General features: G+C 44.5%; 1 protein-coding gene across 10 annotated transcripts in view; it reads left to right on the forward strand.

The window, feature by feature from the left end:
• Positions 1 to 27,036, forward strand: part of auts2a (activator of transcription and developmental regulator AUTS2 a) — a 346,590-nt gene that overhangs the window by 118,863 nt on the left and 200,691 nt on the right. The window contains exon 1 of one of the 10 annotated variants that reach the window (XM_085469438.1): positions 686 to 754. The exons of 8 other annotated variants lie outside the window; for them this stretch is intronic. In XM_085469438.1, coding sequence (XP_085325564.1) covers positions 707 to 754 — 48 coding nt within the window. In that variant the 5' untranslated portion in view covers positions 686 to 706. Of the gene's footprint in view, positions 1 to 685; positions 755 to 27,036 lie in introns of those variants that run through there. One more of the 10 variants, XM_085469436.1, reaches the window with a different exon arrangement.

The following is a 27,036-nucleotide window of genomic DNA, read 5'->3' on the forward strand; positions in this document are numbered from 1 at the left end:
ACATTTGACGTAGCATTTAGGGGGTGCATTTGTTCAGCTGTCAGAGTGCATTTGGCCCAGGGGAGCTCTGAACCTTTGGAGTCAGACTAGCATCGGGCTGATTTCTGTAGAAATAATAAAGCAGACAGTGTTGGTTTACAGAGGGCAGAGAAACGTAAGATTGAAATAGATACAGAAGGGGGTTAAATGAGGTCGGAATGAAAGAGTTTACCGGTGCATAAAAAAGAGCAATGGGAAGCACGGAGAAGGTGATTTGAGTGAGCACAGGGCTCGAGAAAGGGGAAACATAAAAAGAGTAAGTGAGGCAGAGAAAGTGAGCACATATGATAGGCAGGAAGAAAGAAAGGAAAGAGGGAGAGGGAAGTGCGGGAGGTTGGTGCTGCAGCGTGTAGAGTTAGCCCACTTAGAAGTAAAACATCTCTCTGCTGCGCCTCTGCTGGCATCTGCCACCACTGAACACAGCTGAAGCCCATCTGAGGAGCTCCTCTGTCAGCCTTCCAAACCCGACATGAGACACACGGCACGCCGCGGCACGAAGACGAAGGAGTGAAGCAAACGGGAGCTGGCTCCGGGGCTTGAAGTGAGAGAAAGGAGCAGCACAAAGACCAACGGGATAAAGGAGCAGAAACGTCCGTGTCATTAGGCTGCACGCTGATCATCAGTCATTCCTCACGCACTGAATCAGTCAGGAGCAGAAGAGACAACGATGATCAAGTCCAGCTGGTTCTATGTCAAGTTCAAGTACAATGAGAAGGTACGTCCACATGCAGGTTTTACCTCGGGGCTGCAGGCCTGTGTTAAAGTGGAGGTTAAATACGTGAGTTCTCAGTGTAACTGTGCAAACACACAGTTTCTAATGCCATCTGCATGATAATATTGCGTTTTTATGGGAGCACTGCACTTAAGTGAGAACACTTTCTACTTGTTGTTCGAGTGTTTGCCACAATAAAAGGATGAGTTCAGTTTTCTAAAAGTCTCCATTTGTGCTCCGAGCTCTAAAAACAAGCCGAGCAAACAGATTTATTTAGGTATTTCATATATCTGCCTCATTCTTCGCTCTCTGCTTTCACATTATGTTCAAAGTCCTTGCTCTGAATAATTTGTGTAAATGTAACGTGAAGCAGATCCATACTTGTGATTTAATGTAACGCCTGCTCGATGGCTGTTATGTTTCCATGAGGGCAGACCTTTTCTTGTGAGGTAGCGCACCTTTAGTGATGTCATCGTCTGGTCCTGTAGCCTGTGTAATGTGATGAGTCTGATAGACTGTTCTGTGTGAGCCTGACATTAGGCTGTGAAAGCCAAGCTTTGGGCCAGCCATTAGCACTTTCGCTAACTGCTCGCTGCTCTACTAATGAATAGCTACAGTTACAACTGCCTTCAGTCAGTTAACCAGTCATTTAGGCAGCGAGGCCATCTATCAGCCAGACGACAGCCACCAGCGACCATCTAGCCAGTCAGCTGTCCTCCTGCCCTCGTCTCTTTTTGTCTCGTGACCAACGGTTTTTTGTATTGACCCCTTATGCCGATCGTGTTCTCCACCTAGCATCAGGTGTCTGCCCTGTAGGATCATCCGAGCTATCCGGTTACAGAAAAACGGTCACGCATGGCTCAGTTTACTTTGGTTTACTCTTGGTAGGCTAAAGCATTCGGCACATTAAATATATGAAATAACAGTGCATGTGTTACACTGTCTTTGCTATAATCAGGGCTATTATAGCGGATAAGTGAGTGTGTGCCAAGTGGCCTCGTGGGAGCATCTGTTGGTGCCCGAGGTGCTCCGTTTCCATCTGGTCTGCCATTTTGTACTTGAGCAGTCTCGGGGTGTGGAAGTAGGAAGATGGCTGCTCTGGTTTGATCTTTTCTAACCGAAATCTGTTTTTGCAGCCTGTCTAATATTTCATGGTGTGTGTTTAAACAAACTTAATGAAAAAGAGGAGACTGCTTCACTATGATGCAGAGATCTAATATTTCAAAGCGTCTGCTTCTAAAAACGAGATGCACAAGTTTGGAAAACGCTCTAATGCGCCTCCAATGTGTTTTATTGTGTTATATAAAACCTGCAAAGTGACATTAGAGATAAGTGGAACAGCTGGGGAGTGTCAGGTTAACAGTGTCAGTGTAACAGTGGATGCTGGTTAAGGCAACCATGCAAACAGCCAGTGGCAGAGTGTAAAAGTGTAGTGTCCTCCTCCTGTAGTGTGTTTTCAGTATCATCCTTCCTGGATTCCACTATTTTCCTTCTTGTCTGTAGCTAAAAGAAAGTGTGCACAACAGGATGTGTGTGTCAGTGCTTACGAGGGTAAGCTGAATGTGCGTTGGCGGAGGCAAGGCTTATGCAGTCGCCTGCTTTTCCTGCTCCCAGCTGTCTTGCTTCAGAAGCAGCAGCCTCTGTGTGGTTATGTGTGATTGACAGGCGTGCTTTCAGCAGCATGTGAATGGGAGCTGACCTTAAACAAGCACTGCCATGTTTGACTGAGTGCCTGTCCCCCACCACCCACCTCTTTTGTTCTCTGAAGAAAAAGAGTGAGAAGGGCACAGAGTGCTGTAGCTTCTAGATCAAGAACGTGCGGGTCCTCAAAGTCTGGGGGAAGGGTAATTGCTGCCCCCGTGTGTGGGCTCATGCCTTAAGTGAGATAGGTGTAGGTAACGACTGGTGAGAGGTGGGAGGTCAGTTGCATTCCTCAGAGTGGAAAGAGAGCACAACACTGAAATTGTGCTCTGTCTGTCTTTGCCAGGACCCCCAGTGGGCCGACTGTGGGGCTGCAGACCTACAGAGGGCAAACAGTGACCTTACTCCCACTGGACTAATTCAATTACACACACCCCCTGTGATTAGTGTGTTAACTACAGCCTCTCCCATAGCTGGATGGCTGCACCCAGAGACACTTAAATTATAGTACAGAACTATCAAAATGTGCCATATTTTTCATACATAAGGCGCACCGGATTAAAAGGCGCATTAAGCGAAACAAAATAGTCAGATAAGTCGAACTTTCCTCAACTCATTCTTCTTGCTTCCTCCACTTCTGTACCATTGATTCATTAATGCTGAATCCTCTGCAGCGGCTCTATTCCCATGTTGTTGCAGTATATTAATGACTAACCTCGTATTGTGGATGGATTATCTCAGTTGTTCTCCTGACTGAAGTTTGGTGCGTTTACAGCATCCTGCCATGCGATTGCATTTGTCTCTAACCATCGGGAACCTTCACGTTAACTTCGAGTGGAAAAAAAAGTTAGCGTTCATCCTCCAGCTTCACTGTGTTTATGCTAACATAGCTGTGTCGCTAGCGATCACGTAGCACATCATTATATACCAGCTAGCCCAACTTCAGTAACCCTACAAACGTCACTGCTGTTTAGTTTCCTGTCTTCATTTATGCTGGAAGTGATAGCAGAGCTGTACGTTTGAATTCTTTCAGAAATCTCTCAGTCAGAACATGCTATATCATGTTTAGGTGGAAGCTAGCGAGCTAACTTCCTGCTAACTTCTAACTCTGTTAAATGTAATAAATCCTGTTTTCATGGATGCCTGGATGTTAAACTTAATTGTTACATCATTCATATATCATTTTATTAAAGATGAAAGAATTTAGACAGTTTTTAACTCTCAGTGTTCGTTTGACTTTGGGACCTGAAGGGACGGAGTTTAGGACCCAGATTCCTCTGTGAGGCTCCTGACTACGGTAGCCGTAACGCTCCAACAATCCATCAAGCGGTGCGGCTTCGTAGCTTAGCAAAGTCGTGCTAAAACATTTTTGACAGATTGCTGAGCGCTGTGTACGACATGAAATCAGTTCGAGGTCAATAAGCACAATCAGAATTCATACATAAGGCGCACTGATGATTTTTGAGAAAATTAAAGGAGTTTAAGTGCGCCTTATAGTCTGAAAAATGCAGTACATTTTTCTCACGGATGGCTGCGTTACCGTCTTCGTTTTCCCGACCTTCTTCCCCACACACTTTTGACAAATACATTTTTTACTCATCTTCAACCAGCACCCCCAACTCCACATTTAAATTTGCGATACATCCGTTTGTGTTTGACAATATAACTGGCACCGAAAAGCAGAATTAGCATTGTGTGATGTTCTTTGGAACAAGCTTGAATGTAAAGACTGCCAGCTGAGAAATGAATACTTGAACAAATATATTTACTTTTCAACACTGATCACAAAGAGATAAGTTACTAACATCATTTCTCAGTGCTTTGGAAAGTATCTGCTCCTGAGTATACATTTGGCAGATGGTTGGCTGCTTCTGCGGCTGGCACCTGTTAACCATTTACTGTAAGAGGCTTTTATTCATACTGCAGAAGTACAGTATGGTGACGTGCCCAATAGTTTCTTGGGTTTTTATACAAATAATGTCCGGCACACATCACAATATTTATCTATGAAGTATATCTCGTATCCAATTTTGCCGTTCACACAATGTTTTCTGCAAAATGACACACTCAGGGATCCTGTTATTACATTCAAACCTTGAAACAAATTGTGGCTTTCGTCGCATTTGCTTATTTATACGCAGGCTCTTTTGGTAAATACAAGCTGAGCCTTTGTTGCTCCGTAACGTGGTGCGGAGCTGCTAAACCTCAGTCAGTTTCTGTGTATCTGCAGCCTGTCAGACTTATTTAAAGTATTTAAAGACAACAGAAATAATACGCTGAAGATTTTAACTTTATACAAGTCACATGGGAAGACTTCAAATATGATGAAGACTCTTGTATAGGATAAATGGTGACGGAGATTTACTTCAACATTAGAGTGTGAGCCCCGAGCAGACTGCTCTGTTCCCCCTGTAGAGTGAGGGGCTGTGGGACTGTTGACTCTGTATTTACTGAGCCTGTATGCTAGGCTTGGGTTGTGAATGCTGGGGGTGACTATAATGACTATAATGAATGTGAAAACGACAGAGTGGGTGTGGGTTAACATTAAGGACGGCTAATTGCAGGCTCTGGTGATGCCACAGTGTGTTATGAGATATGAGAGATAAATGGTGTGGAAGTCCCTCTTGGGTGGTTTCGTGCATTTCAAACAAACTCGGAGAGAAGGATGAAGACAAATGCTATACGTCCGCGTGAACCCTGGTGATTGGGGCACATAATCCTTGTCCTGAAGACTTCTGGGAGACGTTTGCTCCTTTGCTCCCAGGTTTTTAGTTTACATCTTATTTACCGTTTTTGAGGATTTCTCCAGCGTAGCCAAAGCTGTTTCCTTTTCATCAAATAATGAATGAGCTGAACACCATCAAAGTTGTATCCCTCTGTCTATCCATCCACGCTTATAGGACTTTAATGAGAGTTTATTGGAGGCGTTTTAGTCAAGCCGGTTTAATTTATTTATGCTTAAAAGCTGGAGCACTAAGAAGCTTACAGAACTTTCGACCTCGGCAGCACTTGCTGCAAAGCGGGACCTTCTTTTTTCTTTTTTCGCCGTGAAATCCTTTCTTACGTTTACAGACATATTGAAATTCTAAGAAAGCACTCCAGAGCTTGCCAAAGGGATTACTGGTAAATCCCTGCAAACTCCAGATGTTTTCCCAGGCAGCACACAGCAAGGAAACAACGCCCAGCCCCTGTAAACATCTGTCAAACAAAAAGCCTCCGCCACAGAGGAGACAACAGAAGCTTAGAGGGAGTAAAGTAGCTCGACTAGTCAGATTTTCACTCTATTAGATCTGTTTGTTCGCAAAGAGCTAAGTGATTTTTGCAGGGCCTGCATTGCTATGAGCGAAAAACCCTAAACTACGACTGAAATGTGTGGCAGAAGAAGATGGGGTCATGAAGATGACTGTTCTGCCTACCTTCTGTCATGAAAAGCCAGAGCTGAAAAAACTGTGACTGTTTGAAAAACGATGGTTTTAATGTTTGGAGGCATTCAGTGACACATAGTCAAAGTCTCGGCCACGTGTCTGAAAGACCGGGCCGCGGAGCTGCCAGTGAATGGTGAAGCCACGGGAGCAGTTTGCCTTTGTGTGTCGATGGCAGTCGCTGCTGGGTTCAGGCCTCGGGCAGGATCTCATATCTCCCTGCCATGTTTGTGTTAATTTGCTGGATGTAAACATGGTGAGTGGGCTGTAACAAGGCAGGGCCTGCCTCTGTGTCTCTGGTCTCTAGCCTCCTCAGCGGAAAACAGAATGGAGACGGGGAGCGGCTGACCAGTGTCTGGATCACTGAACAATTGCAGGCCGGAGAGAGAGCGTGAGCCCTCAGTGTAGCCACTAGGGACATAGCTGACAGATGGATGGAGCGAATGACTGGATGCCTAGCCAAGTGGAAAGACAACTTTTACCCACACGGGCTGTATGCTTTTGCTTGTCGCCTTTTATCTCCATCTCTTACACATAACCTGAAGGGTGAAAAACAAAAAAAGCAGGTTCTTCTACATTACGCATATCTGCATGCTGTGGCTGGTGCAGACTTTGGTATGCATTTGTGTACTGTACTTATTAGAAGGGTCTTCAAACTAGGGCTGCCACAAACGATTATTTTGATAGTCGACTAGTCACCGATTATTTTTGCGATTAGTCGACTAATCAGATCATCATCCATTGGACATAAAACGTACAGCTTATTGCACCAGCAGCATCTGCTCTTATATAACTATCATTAGCTTACAGCTTTAAGTGTTTAAGGTCTGTGCTAACTAAAAATAAAGACAAGATGATAGTTTATTAAATTTTAATGAAATTTGCAGATTGTTTCAGTGAAGTTTAATAAACTCCTTGCTATCTAAAATATAACAGGACACCGGAGTATATTCTGGAGCATCTCACACTTCTGATAATCAGCTGTCTGCTTGACTTTATTCAGCTGTGTAAAAACTATAACTTTAATCTCAGCCAAACCGATTTACTCAGGAACAAATAAAATACAAAAAAAGCCAAACAATAACATTTTTAAGTTATCTAAGTGACTCATATATATTTAACCTGAGTAGCGAAAGACGGCGGTGGGTTTGAAACCGATTTGCCGGGAGTCCGGTGTTCTCACGGCTCTAGTTAGCCTAGCCCCCGGCTAGCTATCGAGCTAGTGGGTAACAGACGTCTCCGAAAACGTCGGAGCGCTTTTGAAAATATGTGGTGTCCTGATAAACTGAGCAGATATTTGAGGTTTACACAGCTACATTCTCGCCTGAAAATATGTTAAATGTTTATTTTGTGACCCATAAAGAATAACAAGAGTAATAGTAAAACTAACTAGCTGCCGCCATTGTTGGAAACTGAGCTGGGCTGCGCTATGAATTCTGGGACAGAGCTACTTCTTCTTCGGGGTTTAACGGCAGCTGGCATCCTTGTACATGCAGTGCTGCCATCTTCTGTTTCAGTCCGTTATTACACTCTTAAATCCTGCTATTATTCCTGCGTCTTTTGCGATCTTACAAAGCTTCAAACGACACGTCGACTATTAAATTAGTCGTCGACGATTTTGATAGTCGACGTAATCGTGACTAGTCGACTAATCGTGGCAGCCCTACTTCAAACATATGAATGTTCACACACCATAGCAACACATGACAAATAACGGGGTGGGGGGTACACTGCAAAAACTCAAAGTCGTACCAAGTATATTTGTCTTATTTCTAGTCAAAATATCTAATTGCACTTAAAATGAGGCAGATTCAGCTGCAGCTGTAACGCTTCAGTAACATATAGGAACTTGTTTTTAGACAGTGCATCTTGAAACTGGAGAACTTTCGCTTGTTTCATTGGCAGATTTTTTCAGTTAATACAAGATATTTTTGCTTGAAATAAGTGAAAAAATCTGCCAATGGAACAAGTGTAGCCTCTTTGAAGAGGGCCACCAGGGATTCACAGTAGTTACGCAGCTGGAATAACTGCTTTTCTTTATGTGATGAAATGTGTGCTGTCAATGTGACAGGTAAGACTAAAACTTTGTGAAGAACCTTTGTGTACCGCATTTTTCAGACCATAAGGTGCACCAGATTATAAGGCGCATTAAGCGAAATTCCCATGTTGTTGCAGTATATTAATGACTAACCTGGTATTGTGGATGGATTATCTCAGTTGTTCTCCTGACTGAAGTTTGGTCCGTTTACAGCATCCTGCCATGCGATTGCATTTGTCTCTAACCATCTGGAACCTTCACGTTAACTTTTATCAAGTGGAAAAAGGTTAGCATTCATCCTCCAGCTTCACTGTGTTTATGCTAACATAGCTGTGTTGCTAGCGATCACGTAGCACATCATTATATACCAGCTAGCCCAACTTCAGTAACCCTACAAACGTCACTGCTGTTTAGTTTTCTGTCTTCATTTATGTTGGAAGTGATAGCAGAGCTGTACGTTTGAATTCTTTCAGAAATCTCTCAGTCAGAACATGCAATATCATGTTTAGGTGGAAGCTAGCGAGCTAACTTCCTGCTAACTTTTAACTCTGTTAAATGTAATAAATTCTGTTTTCATGGATGCCTGGATGTTAAACTTAATTGTTTAGCGGACGGAGATTAGGACCCAGATCTGCGAGGCTCCTGACTACGGCAGCCGTAATGCTCCAACAATCCATCAAGCGGTGCGGCTTCGTAGCTTAGCAAAGTCGTGCTAAAACATTTTTGTCAGATCTTTGAGCGCCGTGTAGCACCTAAAATCGGTTCGAGGTCAGTAAGCACGACCAGAATTCACACATAAGGCGCACTGTCGATTTATGAGAGAATTAAAGGATTTTAAGTGCGACTTATAGTGCAGAAAATATGGTATATGTTTTATGCAGATGGTATAATGGGACGATTGTTACTGATCACAAGCATCCCAATTTGCCACTTTACTGGGAGTTATGTGGCAAAAATGGATTGGCACATTCATCTGCAAACAGCTGTTTATCAGTTACCATGTTTTCCTTTACTGAGAGCGATGTTTGCTAAGCAAACCTTTGTAGCTCTGAATCGATCTGAAAATGATTCTTTAAGTTATACGCCCATATAGTTTGTTTTTCCTGTTTTCTCCCTCTCAGTTCTACCTGAGCTCATTAGCCCCAGTCACATTCCCACAGGAATGCTGGTCCTGCCTGCCGTCTGCTGCTCGTTCCTGAGCAGCTCAGGTTTCAGCCTGCTGGATGACTGGGTACAGAGATGGTTCCCATAGTTGCGCTGCCTGAGCTCCATGGGTAGCCCCTGGTACTCTGGCTCAAAGACCCCTCTGTTGTCTCTTTTGTGCGCTCCCATGCCGGGTCGAGTTGGTTCACATAGACGATGCGACCTACAGGAATGTCACAGATTAGGATAGATCACATGCTACAGCCTGCTGGAAAGTAAAACTCCAGCAGTTCATTACACAGGTATGAATGTAAACCTGTGTGACTGTCTGGCAGTGCCACAATATGTTGGCATAAGCCACAGAGCAGTGTTGTGCTTTTTTATTGACCTCAGCCTCGTTTTGAGTGAGGCATATTTTAAGATCTGACTAATTTGGCCGTCGCTGTGGAACACAGACACGCACGGATGGGTTTCCACAATGCATGTTGTCTAGATGTTTATTTTTGTCTGGACAGTGGGAAAAAGTGTGTTTATTGCTGTATACATCATAGTGTTCTGCGAGTGGCTGACAGTTTTTCTGTGAGATGGACGCTCCTGTTGTGCATTCACCTCACTTATTTTTATCCCTCCAACCCAGAGCTGGCTGTGGTTTGAATCATGTATTTACACCGTCTGTCCGTCCATCCATCCATATGTCCATATATCCATCCATATCCATATCAATGCCTGTGCAGTCACACAAAGCAACCTTTGTGCATTACTTCAGAAACCTTAAGAACCAGTGATGGGAATAATTCACACAAATGTCTAATAGGATACAAAAATACTTTTAACCATTTTTCTACGCAGAAACTGAAAAACAGAAAGTTTCAAATTTTGTTGGACACTTTGTGACGTCACCGCCTGCCTTAAGTCTGTGCTATGCATGCGAAGCATCCACGCTTAAGAATCCTATTTGAAGCATTATTTACTTTTGTGGCTACTTTTTGTAGACCAAGTATGTGAACACATGCACACAAATACAGTAGAAGAAACCTTCCAAAAAGGGGTTTCACAAGCTGCAACGGACTGAAGCATGCAACCGCAAGGGAGTCATTCTAGTTTTTCCCTAAAACTTTAACCAAGTGAGGTGGGGGGATGTAAGGGAGAGCAGGCCAGAGGAGAGTGCATTTCAAAGAGAAGCAGCCATCTGTCAGCACAGGCAGCAAACAGCTGGTGGAGGAGATGCAAGATGTCTGAACAAAGACTGACAAGATGGAAGATGACAGGAAACAGATTTCCCTCCCTTTTTACCCCTCCTGCAAGAGAAGAGGTTGACCATCAGAGTGCTGTGATGTCTAGCAGCCTCCAGATGCCTCCTCTCCTCCTCCTCTTCCTCTCCTCTCCTCCTCTCCTCCTCTTCTCTTCTCTTCTCTTCTCTCTTGCATTACTGAACATATTCAGTCTGCTGCTTTGCTGCTTAATTTGTTAATTTGCATTTCTGTCTCATCTCTCACATGTAGGCAAACTCTTAACTATTTCTGCTGAAATTATCCTGCGGTAATTAATACATGATGTGCTTTAATTATACTAATTATGATAGCATTTACTCAGTGTAGAAGTTTTTCCTATTCAGAATAGGATTTTTTTTGTTAGACCTAAATATTACATTCTGTGAATTATTTAGCTTTAGTAATTGACCTGCTGTAGCTTAAGTAGATACACATCTCTCCGCTCATTTGCTTAGATAAATGAAGCAATGCGAGTCGCGTTAAGCAAATTTTTTAGGAAACGAGCGCGAGACCTCGTGTTAATTAGCGTAAGCCTCGTTACATCAGGTCTTCTTCTCTTCCTGCTTAGTGCAGTCTATTCCCCTTTGTGCCTTTATCCCCTTGCACTGTTAATTTGAACAGCAAATGCAGTCTGGTTTCTAAATAGAGCAGTGCTGCACACAAGCTGCAATCATTAAGTGAATTTTCTGCCAGCTTAGAGCTGCAGAAATGTCTGTAATGGAAGGAAAGCCAGAGTGTTTTTGTCTACTCCCGTGTCCAGTGTGATGTGTGACATAAGCCAGTGTAATACAGTAATGGGCCTAATTGTCTAATCACTTTAATATGTGGCTGTTGCACTTGGATGTGGCAAGGGCAAAGTGAGCTAATAAACACTGATTACTGTCACTTGAACTCAGCACAGAAGGCAGGGAGATGTTAGCGGCTAGAGGATGACCGTTTCTTTCTCCTTTTGCTTTCTGAGCTCGACAGACAGGGAAACAAGGTGTCGGCGAAAGGTCAGCTTGTGGGTTTCCCGTAAGTGATGCAATGACAGCGGGAAAGAGAGGGCTGTAAATGGGACACTAATGGAGAGAGAAAGAGCTGTCATCTCCACATCTTGTCCCTTCGGTGGGTTAGATTGACAAGCTGCCAGCCTGGCCAGCTCATACTCTGTGGAACAAAGAATAGACGAGGCAGAGCTTTCAATTTCCCCAGCCATCTGCCTCTTTCTGCTTCTCTTCAGTATACAGAGTTTGAAATCAAATTTGACATAAAAGTGGCAGTTGGTGAAGGCTGTGTTACAGTAGGTGCAAATGCCAGCTCTGTACTCGCTCACCGTGACGTGAGGTACAGCCGTCCGTGCCTTGAAGGTCGCTGTTAAGAGCCAGAGCAAAGATGAGGTGACGGACAAAATTGAAACCACATGCAGTCGACTTCTTTCAGGAGGAAATATGAAGTGCAGGGTGCGAGTCAGTCGGAATCACGTCTATTGCTAAAGGTTAGAAAAGTCTTATATTGTGGGAGGTTTTTTTCATGGGTCATAATTTACTCATACATACTCAGTGTTGGGAAGGTTACTTTTAAAATGTATCCCACTACAGATTACAGATTACAGATTACATGCCCCAAAATGTATTTTGTAACGTATTCTGTTACGTTACTCACTGAGAGTAACGTATTCTGAATACTTTGGATCACTTAATATATTATTAAGCTTTTTACAGCTACATGAATGTCCTATTGCTGTGTGATTTATTACTGTTACTGAAGGTTACTCTCCACACCAACACCAACTAGATGTTTAAATCTTAATATAAATGAGTAACAGTAGGTGGACATTAGGTAAGGCTGCACTTTTTGCAGCGATCTCGCATAGAAAACTATTCCTCGCGTATATAAAACAGGTCCGCGGCTCCGAACCGTAGTAAAGGGACCTCTGGCTGATACGTCGGGTTCGTGTCGGGCTCGTAGCTGAAAACTAGCTTTACTTTGTTGTGTGGGTCGACTTTGCTAGCGAGAGACAGAGAGAGGATTTGAAAGGCTGCTCCAACGGGACTTATTGTTTCAGAGGAAAACACGAACACAGCGTACAGTCGAGTCTTAACAGCTTACTTACAGCTGGACTGGTCAGGCTCTCTGTTTGGCTGCAGTGGTTATTATTATATTTACATGCTTCCAGCTCCTACTTTTCCTTTCTCTCCCTCCTCGCTCACAGACACATCACGGGTATGGCAGTCCATTCTCCCTGCAGCACGGACTACACTGCCCATCAGGCTGCATGCTTTAGGGTGACGCCTGTAACACTCTGCCTGTTGCCTTCAGGTTAAATAAATTTTTGAATAATAATTTTTAAAAATGGGCCGTGAGATTGAGACGCAAGCATCAGAGCCTCTTATTGCGTGTTTTGTTTGGGTTTCCACCTGCGTGGAAACCAAACATAGAGAGGGCGTAGCCTAACATATGAAACAGGAAAAGACCGCCGTGTAATCCCTTTACTTCAGCAAAGTAACTGTATTCTGAATACCACCTTTTTAAATGGTAACTGTAACGGAATACAGTTACTCATTTTGTATTTTAAATACGTAACGCTGGTACATGTACTCTGTTACTCCCCAACACTGCACATATATTTACTGGTTTGTGTTCTTAGTTAGCTTTGCTGCTTCCAAACATGCTCAGAGCTCTGATCTACTTCTTCTAGTAATCTTCTTTAATGACTGTCGTAGGCGTGCAGCTAGGCTCATTTATATGTCTGTTTGTAGTAGAGATGGACCGATCCGATATTACGTATCGGTATCGGTCCGATACTGACCTAAATTACTGGATCGGATATCGGAGAAAAATAAAAAATGTAATCCGATCCATTAAATATCACGAAAGCACCTGGCAAAACTTGCAACACGCCGTAACTCACCTCAGAACGTTAGCACGTCGGAGCAGTATGCATCACGTGATAGAGCAGCTGTGGCATGCGGGACCTGTCGGTGGTCTGGATAGCATTTGGAGCTTCGCTAGCAACCCGGCATTTCATCTCCGACAAAGTTATCCCCGAGAGAAGTAAAGCAAGTGTGTAAGTCCATCTCTGAATGTTTGTAAAGCATTCCTGCGTTAAGCTTAACAAGCGACTGCCTCTCGCTCTCCGGCTGCTACTTCAATCATGAAACTGCTTAACGATCAGCTGATCGGCTTTTCTGTCGCGAGTCCGTCTCTCTTGTTTGTTTTTGGCCCACTTTGCACCAGAAAGAGGAAACCAGCGGCTGAACAACAGCAGCACGTTTAAGCTTGATCAGCTGTTGTTAGAATTTATTTAATATTACTTTCTACTCGAGGATCTTTTTCTACGTAGCTGACGCTGGTAACTGTGCAGGGGCGGATCTAGCAAAGTTTAGCCAGGGGGGGCCGATAGGGCATTAACTGGGAAAAGGGGGCACAAAGACATACTTTTCTTTCTTATTCTCATTTAAAATGTCGAGCTTTTAATAAATAATTATCTGACACCCAAAGTTTTAATTTGATGTAAAATGAATAGAAGTCAATTACTGTATATAGTGACTATTAAGTCTAATATATACCCTAGTAAGCTATAGTGCTTTTTACTTTGGGAAGGTACCATCTGTGCAGTCTGCAATTTTGTTGAAGAAAGATGTTGAATCTATTTAATATTTCTTGAAAAATAATTGATTTCTGTGCATTTTTTTCACACTGCATCAAATTAAGGTTGATTACGTCGATTAAGCATCATGAGGTGGAGCGTGAGGGGTGGTTCCTTATTTTTTATTTATTTATTTTTGTTGTTGCTGGGAGTTGGAACCCTATTAGTTAGGTTGCTTAATATTTACGCTAAGTACTCTTTAAAATACCAGAATAGGGAGGATGGTGTAGGTCTAAGTTTATTAGATTGATCAGTATTGCTGAACTATGAAATATTTTTTTTGTATACAGGTATAACAGAATAGCTTTAGTGTAGTTGTTGTTTTAAACTTGAGTATGAACTTATACAAAATGCAGCAAGATATTTAAAAAACAGTTTTGTTGATTAAAAAAACACTATCGGATTCATATCGGTATCGGCAGATATCCAAATTTATGATATCGGTATCGGTATCGGACATAAAAAAGTGGTATCGTGCCATCTCTAGTTTGTAGGCACAGGTATGAGGAAGATTCTATGAGGAAATCTGGACAAGTGTTAGTTAGAATCTCATTCATGTGCTAAATTTCACTGGTCAGTATACTCAAGACTGCAATAACAAAATGCGCAGTGTCATCAGAAGCTTTCATGCAGCGTGCCCTTTGACACACACCAGGCAAAGGTGGAAAGTAGGTGTAATATACACGCGTACGTGTTCAAATACCCCTCACATATGAAAGGATGCAAGTTGTGCTTTTCTTTCTGGTAGGCTCAGTGGGCAGCCTTGGCTAAAAAGTTTGTTTGCACTGTTTGTGCCTTGAGATGAATTTGTGTGTGTTTGCAAGTGATGTTTTATGCCGTCCCCAGGCTATGAAGCCCTCATTTCCCCTGCTCCCCAGAGACCATTTAACCCTTCATTTCCTCCCCACCGCAGCAGTTGTTTGCATCTGTGCGGTGAACCCTTGCTGTATCTTCTGTGGAGCAGACTTTGTCTTCAGCAGCCGGGCGTTCTGATAGCCTCCATTCATTATTCAGCTCTACTCCGGCTGTACCACACCCCCAAGCAGCACAGAAATAAAACAAGGTTAAGAATTGGCATGAAATGTGTCTCAGCGGATCAAGTGGTTGGTAGGTGGGCTGGAGGTTCTCAAGACTGGGAGGTATGGGCCTTTATCTGTGCACCATCTTTTATTAATTGCCCTGGTGCTTAGACTGTGAGCTTCTCCGTGATCATTAATGCATGTGAGAATTAACGTATTTACATGTTCTCATGCATTATGCATGGGCAGGGAGGGAGGCTGCAGTGTTGTGGAGGACCCTCTGCCCACAGGTCTGGTGTTTTCTGTGTGTGTCTGTGCCGATTTGCATTCAGCCACGCTGTAAAACCCACTCGATGGAGCATCGGACAACAAACAACACCGCCTGCGTTTACAGACGGGCTGCTGAGGGCTTCGACTGTCTGGGGGGGCTGACAGGTCTGACGGTTGCAGAGAAGCTGTATGGGTTGTAAGTGCAGTGAAACATTTAGCTGCTCTCTTATTTTTCCTCTCACTCATAAAACCACCATAGTGACAGCTCTGGAGTTGCTGTCTGCTTTCTGTTCGCTTCTGTAATGGTGGAACATCAGTGGAAGGTCAAAATCCTGTGCGGTGGTTGAGCGCCACTTTTGCCCACATGTTGAACGGGCAACCATACGCCTCACGGCTGAAGCGCGGTGGCCCAGGCTTGAGCTCCATGCCTTGCCCCTTTCCTGTCTACTCTTCACTGTCCAGTAAAGGTGGAAAATGCCCAAAGGTAGCTTTAAACAACTTCTATATAGTGTGCAAACAGAAAAAGGCAAGCAGAGATCCGTGGTGCTGGGATAGAGAAGGAGGTTTAGAAAGGCAGAGTTTCTCTCCTGCTTGCTTTAAACACAGAGAAACAACACATTTTGTTCTTCTTTCGCCAGCAGGGATGCCGATTGATCATAACAAAGCAGAGCTCCCGATCGGCCTGTTCACCTGCACAATTGATCACGTCAAAGTCAAACCACAGTTCTCATATTTCCATAAACTGCAGCTCACCAAGTCAGCGATCTCTGCACCTGAGCTCGCTTTTATTTATTTGATGCATTTCTTGTTCTCTTATTTCTGCCTCCATTATTCTAAGTCCAGAGTCAGCAGATCCCACTGATATTGATCAGCGGCTGGCCCCGGCAGCTCTTGTTTAATCTGTAAGTGAGCCCTGTGCCTCTCATTATTTTTTGTGCTGATTGCTGTGCGTTGTAATTTGTGTGTTGTAATTGTATCAGATAACTGCTGATGTGGTTGGTCATTATGCTGCCTGCCGCCTTACATCAGAACCAACACCGCAGGATAATTAGAATTGATTTGGTAACAATTTAATTAATCACACTGTTAAATCGCTGGTACTGACTGAAAGCTCGCAGTACACACCAGGTTGTGTGTGTGCAGGTCTGTGCAACTCTTCAGGGTTATTAGTGGGCAGAAAAGAAACAATTTAGAGAAATGAACAGAGCTGCATTAAATCGGGCCAATTTGCTTCAGTCTTGCGGGATGGTCATTTTAGCTGAAAACACAAAACGAAAACCTTGAAACTAAATGTGCTTTAAAGATTTGGCTGTTCAGTCTTTCTGTTTGTGTCTTTTTAATATAGTTGAACAAAAGCCACATGTCACTCACAGCTATGTATAATGTTGCGCCTGATACTAAACATCATATATTATACTGGTGGAATTTATGGGGAAACATATAGACCTAAATCATTATTGTCCAAGATTGTAAACATGTTTATTTCTGCAGAGGAATCTGGGATTTTAACATCGGGATACACTTTGGAACAAGCCCCGAGTTTCCAATGCTTTTGCGTTGGCTCGTTTTCCAGCCTAAATTTTAATTTATTTCTATAGCAACAAATCACAAGTAAACCTGCGCTACGATAACACAGAGGAAACCCCAACAGTCAGATCAATGAACAAGCACTTTGGCAACAGTGGGAAGGAAAAACTCACTTTTGACAGGAAGTAGCCTCAAGAAGGCGGAGCTTCGTTTAGTTTGAACAGCATGAACACAGGTTTTTTTTGACTTTTTACCAAATGAATAGCTCGTAGCAGTGAAGAGTTTTGTTACAACCTTTCATACAGAAAAGGTTAGAAAAGCATGTTTGTGGTCTCTGTGCGTTTTCCTCAGTAGTTCATCTTGTTGCTTGAAGTATGTAACTTGAATTTAATTTGTGTTTAGTGAAGCTTCTTGATATTCAGTTCAGGTAAAACAAAAAAACATAGTGTTTATGCCTCTATGAGCCACGGTGACTCTGTGTTTGCTCAGCTGTGTGTCTGCTGCACTAGCAAGAGATGACAAGAGAACCGCTGCTGCTGTTCTCTTTAGATTTATTCATCCTAAAGAGGTGCTGGAGTGTTGTTGTGTGCACGCATACTCTTTGCTTTCTTCACAGCGTCACAGAAAACAAAGGGTCCTCGCTCTTGACGGCCCTGATTGCAGTTATTAGGATGCACAGGCGCTCCTGGTGTGATGAGGCCTTTCCTCGAGGGGATTCAGCTTGGAAAGCTCCGCCGCTTGCCTGTTTTTAATAACAATCATCTAAAATTGCTGCAATTAGCCTGAAGCTACAAGGAGATGGAGAGCACAAGATGCAGAGGGGCTGGGGGGGCGCGCTAGGAAGGGCTACGAGCTTCAGTGAACCTTTCGAATGTCAGCTCCTCTTTCACGTGGAAAATTCAAGAGGGCCTTTGTGTTCATTAATTAGTAGCCATGAAAGTTAAAAAGATCCATTGTGTATTTTTAATCAGAGTTACAGAGGAAATCTTTGAACTGATTCCCAGTCTGGCCTGAGGCTACGAGCAGAGGTAGCCTCAGCCACCCCAAACATCCCCTCCAACCAGTCCTCAGCACCCTGTGTGCAGCTCGGCACTGTGTTATTCCTGCTACGCCCAGGCAAGCTACTCACGCTGCTGCTCAGGCAAAAACAGCACAGTGGTGTGAAACACAGAGGCTGCTGGTTCAGTGTATACACAAGTCTGTTTTAAGAAGCTGAGAGAGAGCTGACTCTGCTGGAAAAATACAGAACAAAAGCAGGCAGGAGAACATTGAAGAGGCAGTCGAGGGGTTTGATGTTCGGAGCGTAACTGAAAGTTTTCCTCCACAAACGGGTTGTGCAGTATTTACCATTTGGAGGGGGCGTGGCCTCTGATGCCCTTGATGAAGTGTCTTTGCCAGAAGCGAAACTCGTCGTACCATTTTGTCGACTCACTCATCGTCTCCTTTCAGTTTTTACTGTTACTGCGTGCTTAAATCATTTACAGATCAGGCCTTTATCAAGCTACGAGTGCCTCGACTAATACTTAATGCTGTGAAAATAAGAGTGGAGAGTGCGTCCTTGGTGCGGTTATCAGGGCTTTAAAAGAGTACTTCACTAATGCAGATTGCAACAGAGGTGATCTTTTTATTCTGCCAGTTCTTTTATGGATGCAATTTGATATGATTTCCTCAGCTGCACAGTTTGGGTGTAATTTTTGGGCATCGCTCGCATTCATCAGTCTCACTGCAGCTTCCTCTGGAAACGCACCGTATTTTTCCACATATTTCAGTAGTGCTTCCCCAAAACCCTACAAGCAGAATATGATGACTAAACTGAGAAAAGATATTCTGTGCATAGTTTTCCTTTTGCTAACAGCCTGTCACATTTAGCTGGAATTATTTGATGCATTAAAAATTGGCTAACTATTCGCTCTCTGAAGAATCAGAACTGTTACGTTTAAGATGAAGAAAGTGTACTTTATTGGTCCCCGTGGGGAAAATCCCTCTCTGCATTTAACCCATTCACTCAGTGAAGCAGTGGGCAGCCATTGGGCGCCCGGGGAGCAGTGTGTAGGGACGGTACCTTGCTCAGGGGTACCTCAGGGTAGCTGTTCAGGGGAATCGAACCCCCGACCTTCCGATCATGGGGCCACCACTCTACCTACTGAGCTATCCCTGCCCTGAGCTATCCCCAAGAGAGCTTGGTTTCAGTTTCAGACATGCTTGACCTGCAGCTGCAGGTCACTGTGAGTGGCGTCCAGTGGTGAAGCTGAGCTTTAAACTATCAGTAAGACCAAAGTGGAGCTGAAGGGGGGAGAAAGCAACCAGAGCAGAGGGGGGATGATGTTTGCCTCGAGTGCTCTGTTTGTTCTGATGTCTCTGTTAGTGGATTTTGGCAGGTAGTGTGTCTATGCTTATGTATGTGTGAGAGAAAGTGTCATGCATTTTGTGTTTTTGTGCTTTTCTTTTAATATTGTTCTCATTTTCTTTTTCTTTTTGTAAAAGCCATTTTCTTCCGTCCTCCTCCTTCAACACCTCCTCCTGATGTGTTGTCATGTAGCACCACCCACAGGTCAGCAGGAGGGTGACAGGCTGGCGTATCGCTGAACACTCTGAGCAGCAGAAACTCTGGTCGTGGGCTGAAAATCCAAACGTAAAGCAGAGAGATTGTCAGTGATGAACAGAGAGAGCCCGACTCGTTGTTCCTTCTTGTGGGACGGGGAGAGAAAGTACAGCGTACACAGGAGAGCCCTGCACACTCTCAGATTCAGGCTTTGTTCAGGCTGTGCTGAATTATTTACCCGTGTGTTTAAAGGACTGCTCGGGGGAATTTCGACATTAGCTCTTCGGAGCCGGCGCTCAAGTCGTTCTGGCCTACAAAAACTTGGCATCCTTCAATGAAATGGAGTTCATACAGACAGCAGTAATTGAAGAGTTATCAGGAAAAATGAGCAAAAAAGTTTTGATAAAAAAGGCATGGTTGAAGGTGTGCTTTTAAATGCATTGGGTGTTTGTTTTAACCTTGTTCTTGGCTCACGTTGTACCTTCCTGTGAGACTGCAGCAAAGTAAAAGCATTTCTCACCCAAACCCCCAAAGCCCCCTCTTACTTTTAAGATCGCGCCCAGCTTTGCATGTTTTTCTTTCTTCTCCTTTTCTTTTTTTGGGGGATTGAAAATAAGCCTTGCATTGTTCGCATCTGCATTCACCGAGCTTCTGTATAATTTATACTTCCAGTACCTTTACAGTCTTTGAAATCGCGATGCAGTCTGACAGTCTGACGCTTTAAGGTGCAGCTGTTTGCACAAACTAGTAAACTTACTGGATTCTTTTAAAAGTAGACTTCCTCACTAAAAGTTCAGTTTTGCATGACGGCATGAAAAATGTGTAATTGCAGCAAACACTGTTTTGTGCTGCGCTCGGCGGAACATAGACGCTGCTATGATTGCGTGAAGGTTTTGTTTCGGGCCGGAGGTTGCACCACTGCGATCATCGAGGCAGGTCAGCGTGTTGATTATGAGTTGACCTGAAAAAAGATTCGTTGACCCAGACTGAATTTCACACCTACCACTGAGACTGAAACACCTCCAAACTGCTTGAAACTTTGCTCTGAAGTCATATTTAATCTTATCAGCTGCCGTGATGGACAAGGTGTGGTGCAGGTTATCCCTCCTTTTAGTGCTCATTAGCTACAATTACGTGAGATCTGCCTATTTGGCCTGTTGGGTTTTTTTGGCAGGATAATTGATTGTGGCTCTGGAATATGTGTACACAGCCAGCACTAGCAAAGCTGCAGTGATGATTCTGTGATCCTTTTCCTGGGTTGTTTGTGCAGCACTCCTGCCATCGACAGCCTATGCAGTTCAAAGCATTTTGACACGAAAGCTGTCACAGTGGAAAGCCGCAGAAATGCAAAGTATACCCCCGCATTACTTCCTTCCAGTATTTCTTTGATTAGACCTCTGTGGATTCTCGCGCTGCTTATATAAAGTCATCTCACACTGGTCTATTTGAAACGATTACACCAGTTTTGTTCCAGTAAATGCCTGAAGTTTCGAGTGATGAACCTCAGGCTGAGAACCTAATTTTCCCCAGCAAACTCAGAAAGCCACAGGCACACTCCCACTCCTGCAGAGCCTGCCTTTTAAATTGTGTTTTATTTAATTTTCTGTGCTATTCACCAAAATTTCCACACCGAGGGTTGCAGAAATCATTTTCAGTGTTTCCCCAGGGGGGTGGTGAAGCAGTATTCCCCTTTTTTTCCCCACTTCCTTTTTGGCGTGGCACAACCAGGGGTGTGCACAAAAGGGAGACAAATGGCTCGGTATCAGCTGCGATTTCCTGAATAGCCCAGTGGGAGCGCGGGAAGTCGGGGTGCATGCAGCGGATCGGCGTTGCCCTGAAACAGCAGCCGTGCTGTGAAGGAGATGGCTTTTCTCTGAGACAGTCAGACTGTGAGCCACGGGTCTGCAAATGAAACGGCGGGGAGGAGGGATGCAGCCTTTACAGATTCAAGGCCTCCGTTGCCTTGCCGGGCATGTCTGCTGCTGCGGTGAGGCAGAGGGGAAAAAACAGCAGTGGATAAACAGACAAAGAGCTGCAGATAATTCTGCTGGAAGTACAGTGACGCTGTTTCCTGCTGTTTGTGAATTCATCAGGCCTCATGCTATGTGCCACTAGTGATTTCTAAATATATGCAGCTCATCTGATGTAGATGTGTAAACTCTGTGCAGGGTTATGGATGGCTGTGCAGACAGATTGTTTGCTCTCGGTTCTCTGTGGTCCTGGTGGGAGGGATCTGTCAGCACCGTCTTACATTGTTTTCCACATGAGCTTTATTGAGTTCCCAATTACAATGCTGGTCCTCCTGTCTTGGGCTCAGTGCTGCTGCTGCTGCTGCTGCTGAATTGACCTTGCATTTTTGCAAGCGAGTGCTTTTGTGTATTCAGGCCAGCAGGCCTGTTAGGCAGGCAGACAGCGAAGCAGACTGACTGTTTCTCTCAGGCCCTGCTCTGGCAAGACCCTGCTTAACAGGCATCAGGCTTACACACTTAATACTTGGGATGGGGCAGCAGGCTTAGCTCTTAGCTCTCATTGCAGCTGACATCGTAGCAGGCAGTGAGACGGGGCCAGGCCGCTGCAGCCTTATTAGCCCTGTCTGAACTGGCTTCCCTGTGTCTGGCAGTAATGTTCAATGCTTTGGAATTTAATGGAATGGGTAGAAATAACATGCACACTACACACGGAGATCTCCTGCTGCTGTTTTCTCTAAGATCACCTGAACAACAGAGGAAGGGGCACAGAGGAGGCGCTTGCAGTAGGTGGAGCTCTTGTGTTGGATTTTGATGTTGGAGCTTGATTCACCTGCTCGTGAAGGACACTCCAGCTGCCTGTGCTGCGTGCGAACGCGTCCTTTCAGATGGCACTTATGCAAAATGCATAGATGGCGTATAGCAGGAGATTTACAAGCCTCCTGCGCACTCGCACGAGCCCGGCAATGTAAACATGTTAGGAGTGTGAAGCTAATTGACGGCTCGTGATTGGTGGTGCGACAGCGCCAACTGTTTGCGTTTCAGACCTTATTAGAAATTGTAATAGCAGCTTATGTTTTCATCTGGTAACAGTTTGTGTGTGGATATAAGATCCAGGTGCTTTATTTACTGCCTACAACCCTTCACACCTTTGTCTCTGACACTGGAACAAACATAAATGTCTTTTCCACAATTCCTCATTGCTCTGCCCGCTTTCCCTCCCCTCTTCCTCCCTCTTCCCCTCCCCTTGCGCCACCGCAATCTACCGCAGGCCCTCCATCTCTCCGGCCTGTCAGCGTGCTTTTTCATTTGGCTTGTTGCTACAGGGGGCTCGACGCTGGCAGATTACAACTCGGCAGCCAGTCATTTTCGATTTATCAGAGCCCCCGCCTCCCCCCCACACACACACACTCCTTGCCTCCTCCCTTTTCTCTACCCCACCTCAGCCTCTATACTCACTACCCTCACCAGCGTCAGTCCAGACAACACAGCAATCCCTCATCACACCGCTGCCGTACGAACCTCCACACTCCCCTCTTGCCTCCCACCTTCCATATCTTCCACTTCGATCAGCGCAGAAAATTTAGCTCCCGAGACGAAAAAGAAAAAGAAGTGGGGGAAGAAAGAAATATTGTGGCAGTGGAAGCATTTAAGTTGGAGAGGCAGCTCGAGCTGTATTATTACTTGGGCCTCTGTCACTGGTGATGACCCGGGAGAGTGGAGAATATCGATCGCATGTCACTCAAGGCATTCAGCAGATTGCATTGACAAAGCTTGTCGGGGCCTTTAATAGCAAGGTTAGCAGCTTGGCTAAGACCTGCTAGGGAACTCTAACTGTGCCCTATTTCATGGTGGCTTTTAACCATTGGCTGGGCCCAAAGAGGGGCTTGATAACAGTAAGGAAGTCATTTTACTCTCATAATAGCTTTCCTGTGGTTGACATTTGTGGCTTTAGTCCCTGTTAAGAAAAAAACGCGTGTTCCCAAGTGCAGAAGAAGAAGGCTAGCATTGTGTGGCTGCTTTTATGACAGAAAACAGCTTTACGTGAACAAAGACACGGCACACCAAACAAAGCGTGGCGGGGAAAAGAAAAATCAAAAGGCTTGTACGAGTGTGATTTATGAGTTGAAGGAAGTCCATTACTTGCTAGAGGAAGCCCAGACCAAAACACAAACAGAGTAAGGGCACGGTTTGCAAAGAGGGTCATGAAGTAATTCTTTTGGCCTGCCAAGATCGCTGATAGCTGAAAACGCTGCTCGCCAGAGGAGGGGGGAACATTTCGATTTCACTGTAATTCTTAACATAAATAAAAGCACTAAACCACCTAAATAGTCTCTCTTTAAGCCAAGTGATGTGGAACTAGGCTGAAATGTAACAGGTCCCTTGTGTGTTGTAATTTGCCTTACACACATGAGGGGAAGCTATTTCTACGAGCAGTGTAGTCATTGCTGGATGCTGGCAGGTCTTATGTGGCAAGCTGCTACTCTGAGTGCTGTGTAGGCCTAAATCATGACGCTGGGCAGACTGGACACAGGCAGGGAGCGCTGGCTGCAGACAGTCGGTGATTTTCTAATGTTTGCAAATGACAAGTTAAAAGACATAAAAAAAATAAGATGAAATTGTTCCCTCTTCACTGAGCTCCGTGTCCTCGTATTTAAAGCTTCTTTTCAAGTCATCTTATACAAATATTACACATGTAGTTTTGGGAAAAGCTACTTCTACAACTAGAAATGCATCACTCAATATATTAAAGGAACAATGGAGGAACATCATGCTGGACATTGGACTGATAATGTGTCCTGCTGATGGCTTAACTTCTACCAGCTCTCTCATAGAAACTGCTGGAATTTCCTCTGTGCACTTGAGAGTGTGCTGGGAGATGCAGCAAACCTTCTGCCAATGGCACATGCTATCCTGGAGGAGTTGGACTACCTGTGCAACCTCTGTAGGCTCCAGGCATCACCTGATGCTAGCAGCAGTGACACTGACCCCAGCCAAACACGAGGAGAGGAGAAAACGTCAGTGGCCTCCACCTGTAGCATCGTTCCTGTTGCTCCTGTGCTGCACCTGCTGTTAATCTCATTAACAGCAGATCAGCTGAAACTGATTAGCACCCCCCCCCCCCCCCCCCCTTCAGCTGACCAGATCAATATCCCAGACGTTTAACTGACCCGATGCTGCACTCATGATACATGATTAAAGGGTTCCTGTAATGTTTTTCTGAACAGTATTCATTCGTATCCTGATGAATAAGTTGCCTCACCGGTTAGAAACGTGGACAGGTGCACTCTGGGTACACGTGACCGCTCTCATGTTAGGTCTCGCCAGCGTTTTTGTTTTGATTGGAAGATGAAGAGGAAATCCTCCACCAGCGAGCATCAGTATAAAGATTATGTTCCTTCCAGGCTCTGTGGTTCTGCACAATGGAAGAATAAACATTCATTTTACAGCCTTTGCTCTCTAACGTTAAAGTTGAAGGTACAGAGAAATATTTGAAATGTCAAATGATCATTACTACCAACAAAGATGTCACAACATCGTCGAGTATTCAGCTTGTCATTCAGTTAAATGAAGGTTAGGCTTGTTTAAGGTTAATTTCAAACAAACTGCATTTTAATCGTCCTGAAGGTCAAACTACATCACAGCAGCGTGGGAACAGCGTTGATGAAGAAACCAAGCTAAAGCAGTTCTGAGATGTGCTGTACTACATACATTTTACAGCGTCCGTGTGATAATGTGTTATAGGCTGCAGTATTTTCTCTTTCTCCACATTTGGATGTTTCACATACACATAAAAATGACATTTCTAGCAGTCATTGCTTTACGAGATCGCTCTCCTGTCTACTGGGCACGTTCCAGCTGCATTTTACGACCACTTAGATGATAGGAAATCAGGTATGCGGCCAGCGTGTTTCCAATATAAAGTTAATGGACAATATTTGCTGTCATTATGGCTTTTTGTAGCATCAGAACAGCACCGTATGTTTTTGCGTGACGCGTGAGTTATTCCTTGTCTCTGAAATCCTGATTATTTCAATCATAATCATGTTGTTAGACTTCGCTGTCGTTGCCCTTGGCTTTTTGCGCTTTCCCATTACCGGCCCGTTAAAGCAGCCAGAGCAGATGTTTACTAGCAGACGTCTCACGAGCCTGGAAAACGCAGGCTGCTATTAATATGGCGATACTATAGCACTGTCTTGTTTTATGACTCGATGACGACAGGTGTGCATTTCAGGAAGGTAGCTAAATGAGGACGTTTACAGCATGGATTAGTGATAACAGTGCTGGCCTCAGGCAAGCGCACTGGGTCAGCCAGTGTCATCAGATTTTACCTCCTTTAATCCCCAAATAGCAGCACAGATGGAGCTGAATGCACGTAAGGTGAGACGCTATCACTCCTGTTGGTTCACACCACAGTGGCGAGTTTGGCATCACTACCTGCCCACTAAATGGCAACATCCGGCTGCTCTGCAGAGAGGAGCGTGTGACTCCGTGACCTTGAATCCAAACTACTCGTTCCTTAGATGTGGTTCGAGAGTTCTGCAGATATGTGCAGCTGATTTCAAAGGCTGTGTAGATTTGACAAATGGTAATCATATATGTGATATTAGACAGAAAAGAAATTAATGAATTTAATCTTTGTTTAAAAAAACAAACAGATAAAGGAACGCATCAGCTCTAAATGGGAAAAAAACCCTGATGCTAGATGGTGACACTGATTGGGAAATGTGTGAGGAATGAAAGGATGGAAACGATCAACCTACAGACACCCTGAAGGTTAAAGTGAAAAAGCACCTGGCAGGCTGCGTCACTTTGCTGAAATTTCATTGCAGCAGTTTAAAATGGTACTGAGAGGCTGTTTGCATGCCTAACAGCGCAGGGGGCATGCTCATAATGTGACAACAGATGGTGTCCTGGCATCTCCTCCCAGGACCAGAACATCACTGAGCTCCTGGAGAGTCTAAGGTGCAACCTGGTGGCATCGGATGGACTGAAACATCCTATCAGAGGTGTTCTGTTGGTCAGCTGAGGGCTAGTCAATGGTATCGATTCCTTCATCCTCCAGGAACGGCCTACGTACACTCACCACAGTAGCCAAGGCATTAGGAACCAGGAGGAACCCAGGCTGTACCACACCAGCGTAGGGTGTGACGGTGGGTCCAAGCGCTCAGTCCTCATAGTTATGTCAGGGTGCCGTTGCCTAGGCTGTAGGAGTCTGTGGATACGCCTCCCCAGATCATCGCTGAACCACAATGCTAAACAGTGTTACAGGCAGCATGATGTTCTCCACGGCTTCTCCAGACCCTTTCACGTTGGTCACACGTGTTCAAGGCGAACCTGGTCCTGCCAAATCTGGGATTTTATGGAAAATGACACTCAGACCGTACTCATGAACTCTATTCAGGGCTCTGGCAGTGCTCATCCTCTTTTTCCTACCACAGAAAAGCAGATGCTGGTCGTGCAGATGGGTTAAGGACCTTCTATGGTGCCGTCCAGCTTTCCTCGAGTAACTTCCTCCAGCCTCGTAAGACTGGCTATGGCACATATTGATGCATCTTACCCCAAAAGTAGGACTGAATTAGGGTTGGGGAAAATTTCCAACCGACATTTGTCAGTCCAATAATCGACAATGAGCGATATATTACTGTTAAAACAGTGCTATTATTTTGTTTCTGTTGGCTGCTTCTATTAGCTCCATCATTATTAGCAAACCTGCTCACGGGGACATAAATAAATAAATAAATGGCCTCAGCCTGTCGTTGATACTCGATATATTCGTCCAGTCGTCCAACCCGAGACTGAATAACGATTCCT

Source organism: Copadichromis virginalis, linkage group LG10, assembly GCF_057382275.1.
Source record: "Copadichromis virginalis isolate Kocher_CV1m ecotype Utaka linkage group LG10, C_Virginalis_male_GT1.1, whole genome shotgun sequence".
Lineage (NCBI taxonomy): Eukaryota > Metazoa > Chordata > Actinopteri > Cichliformes > Cichlidae > Copadichromis > Copadichromis virginalis.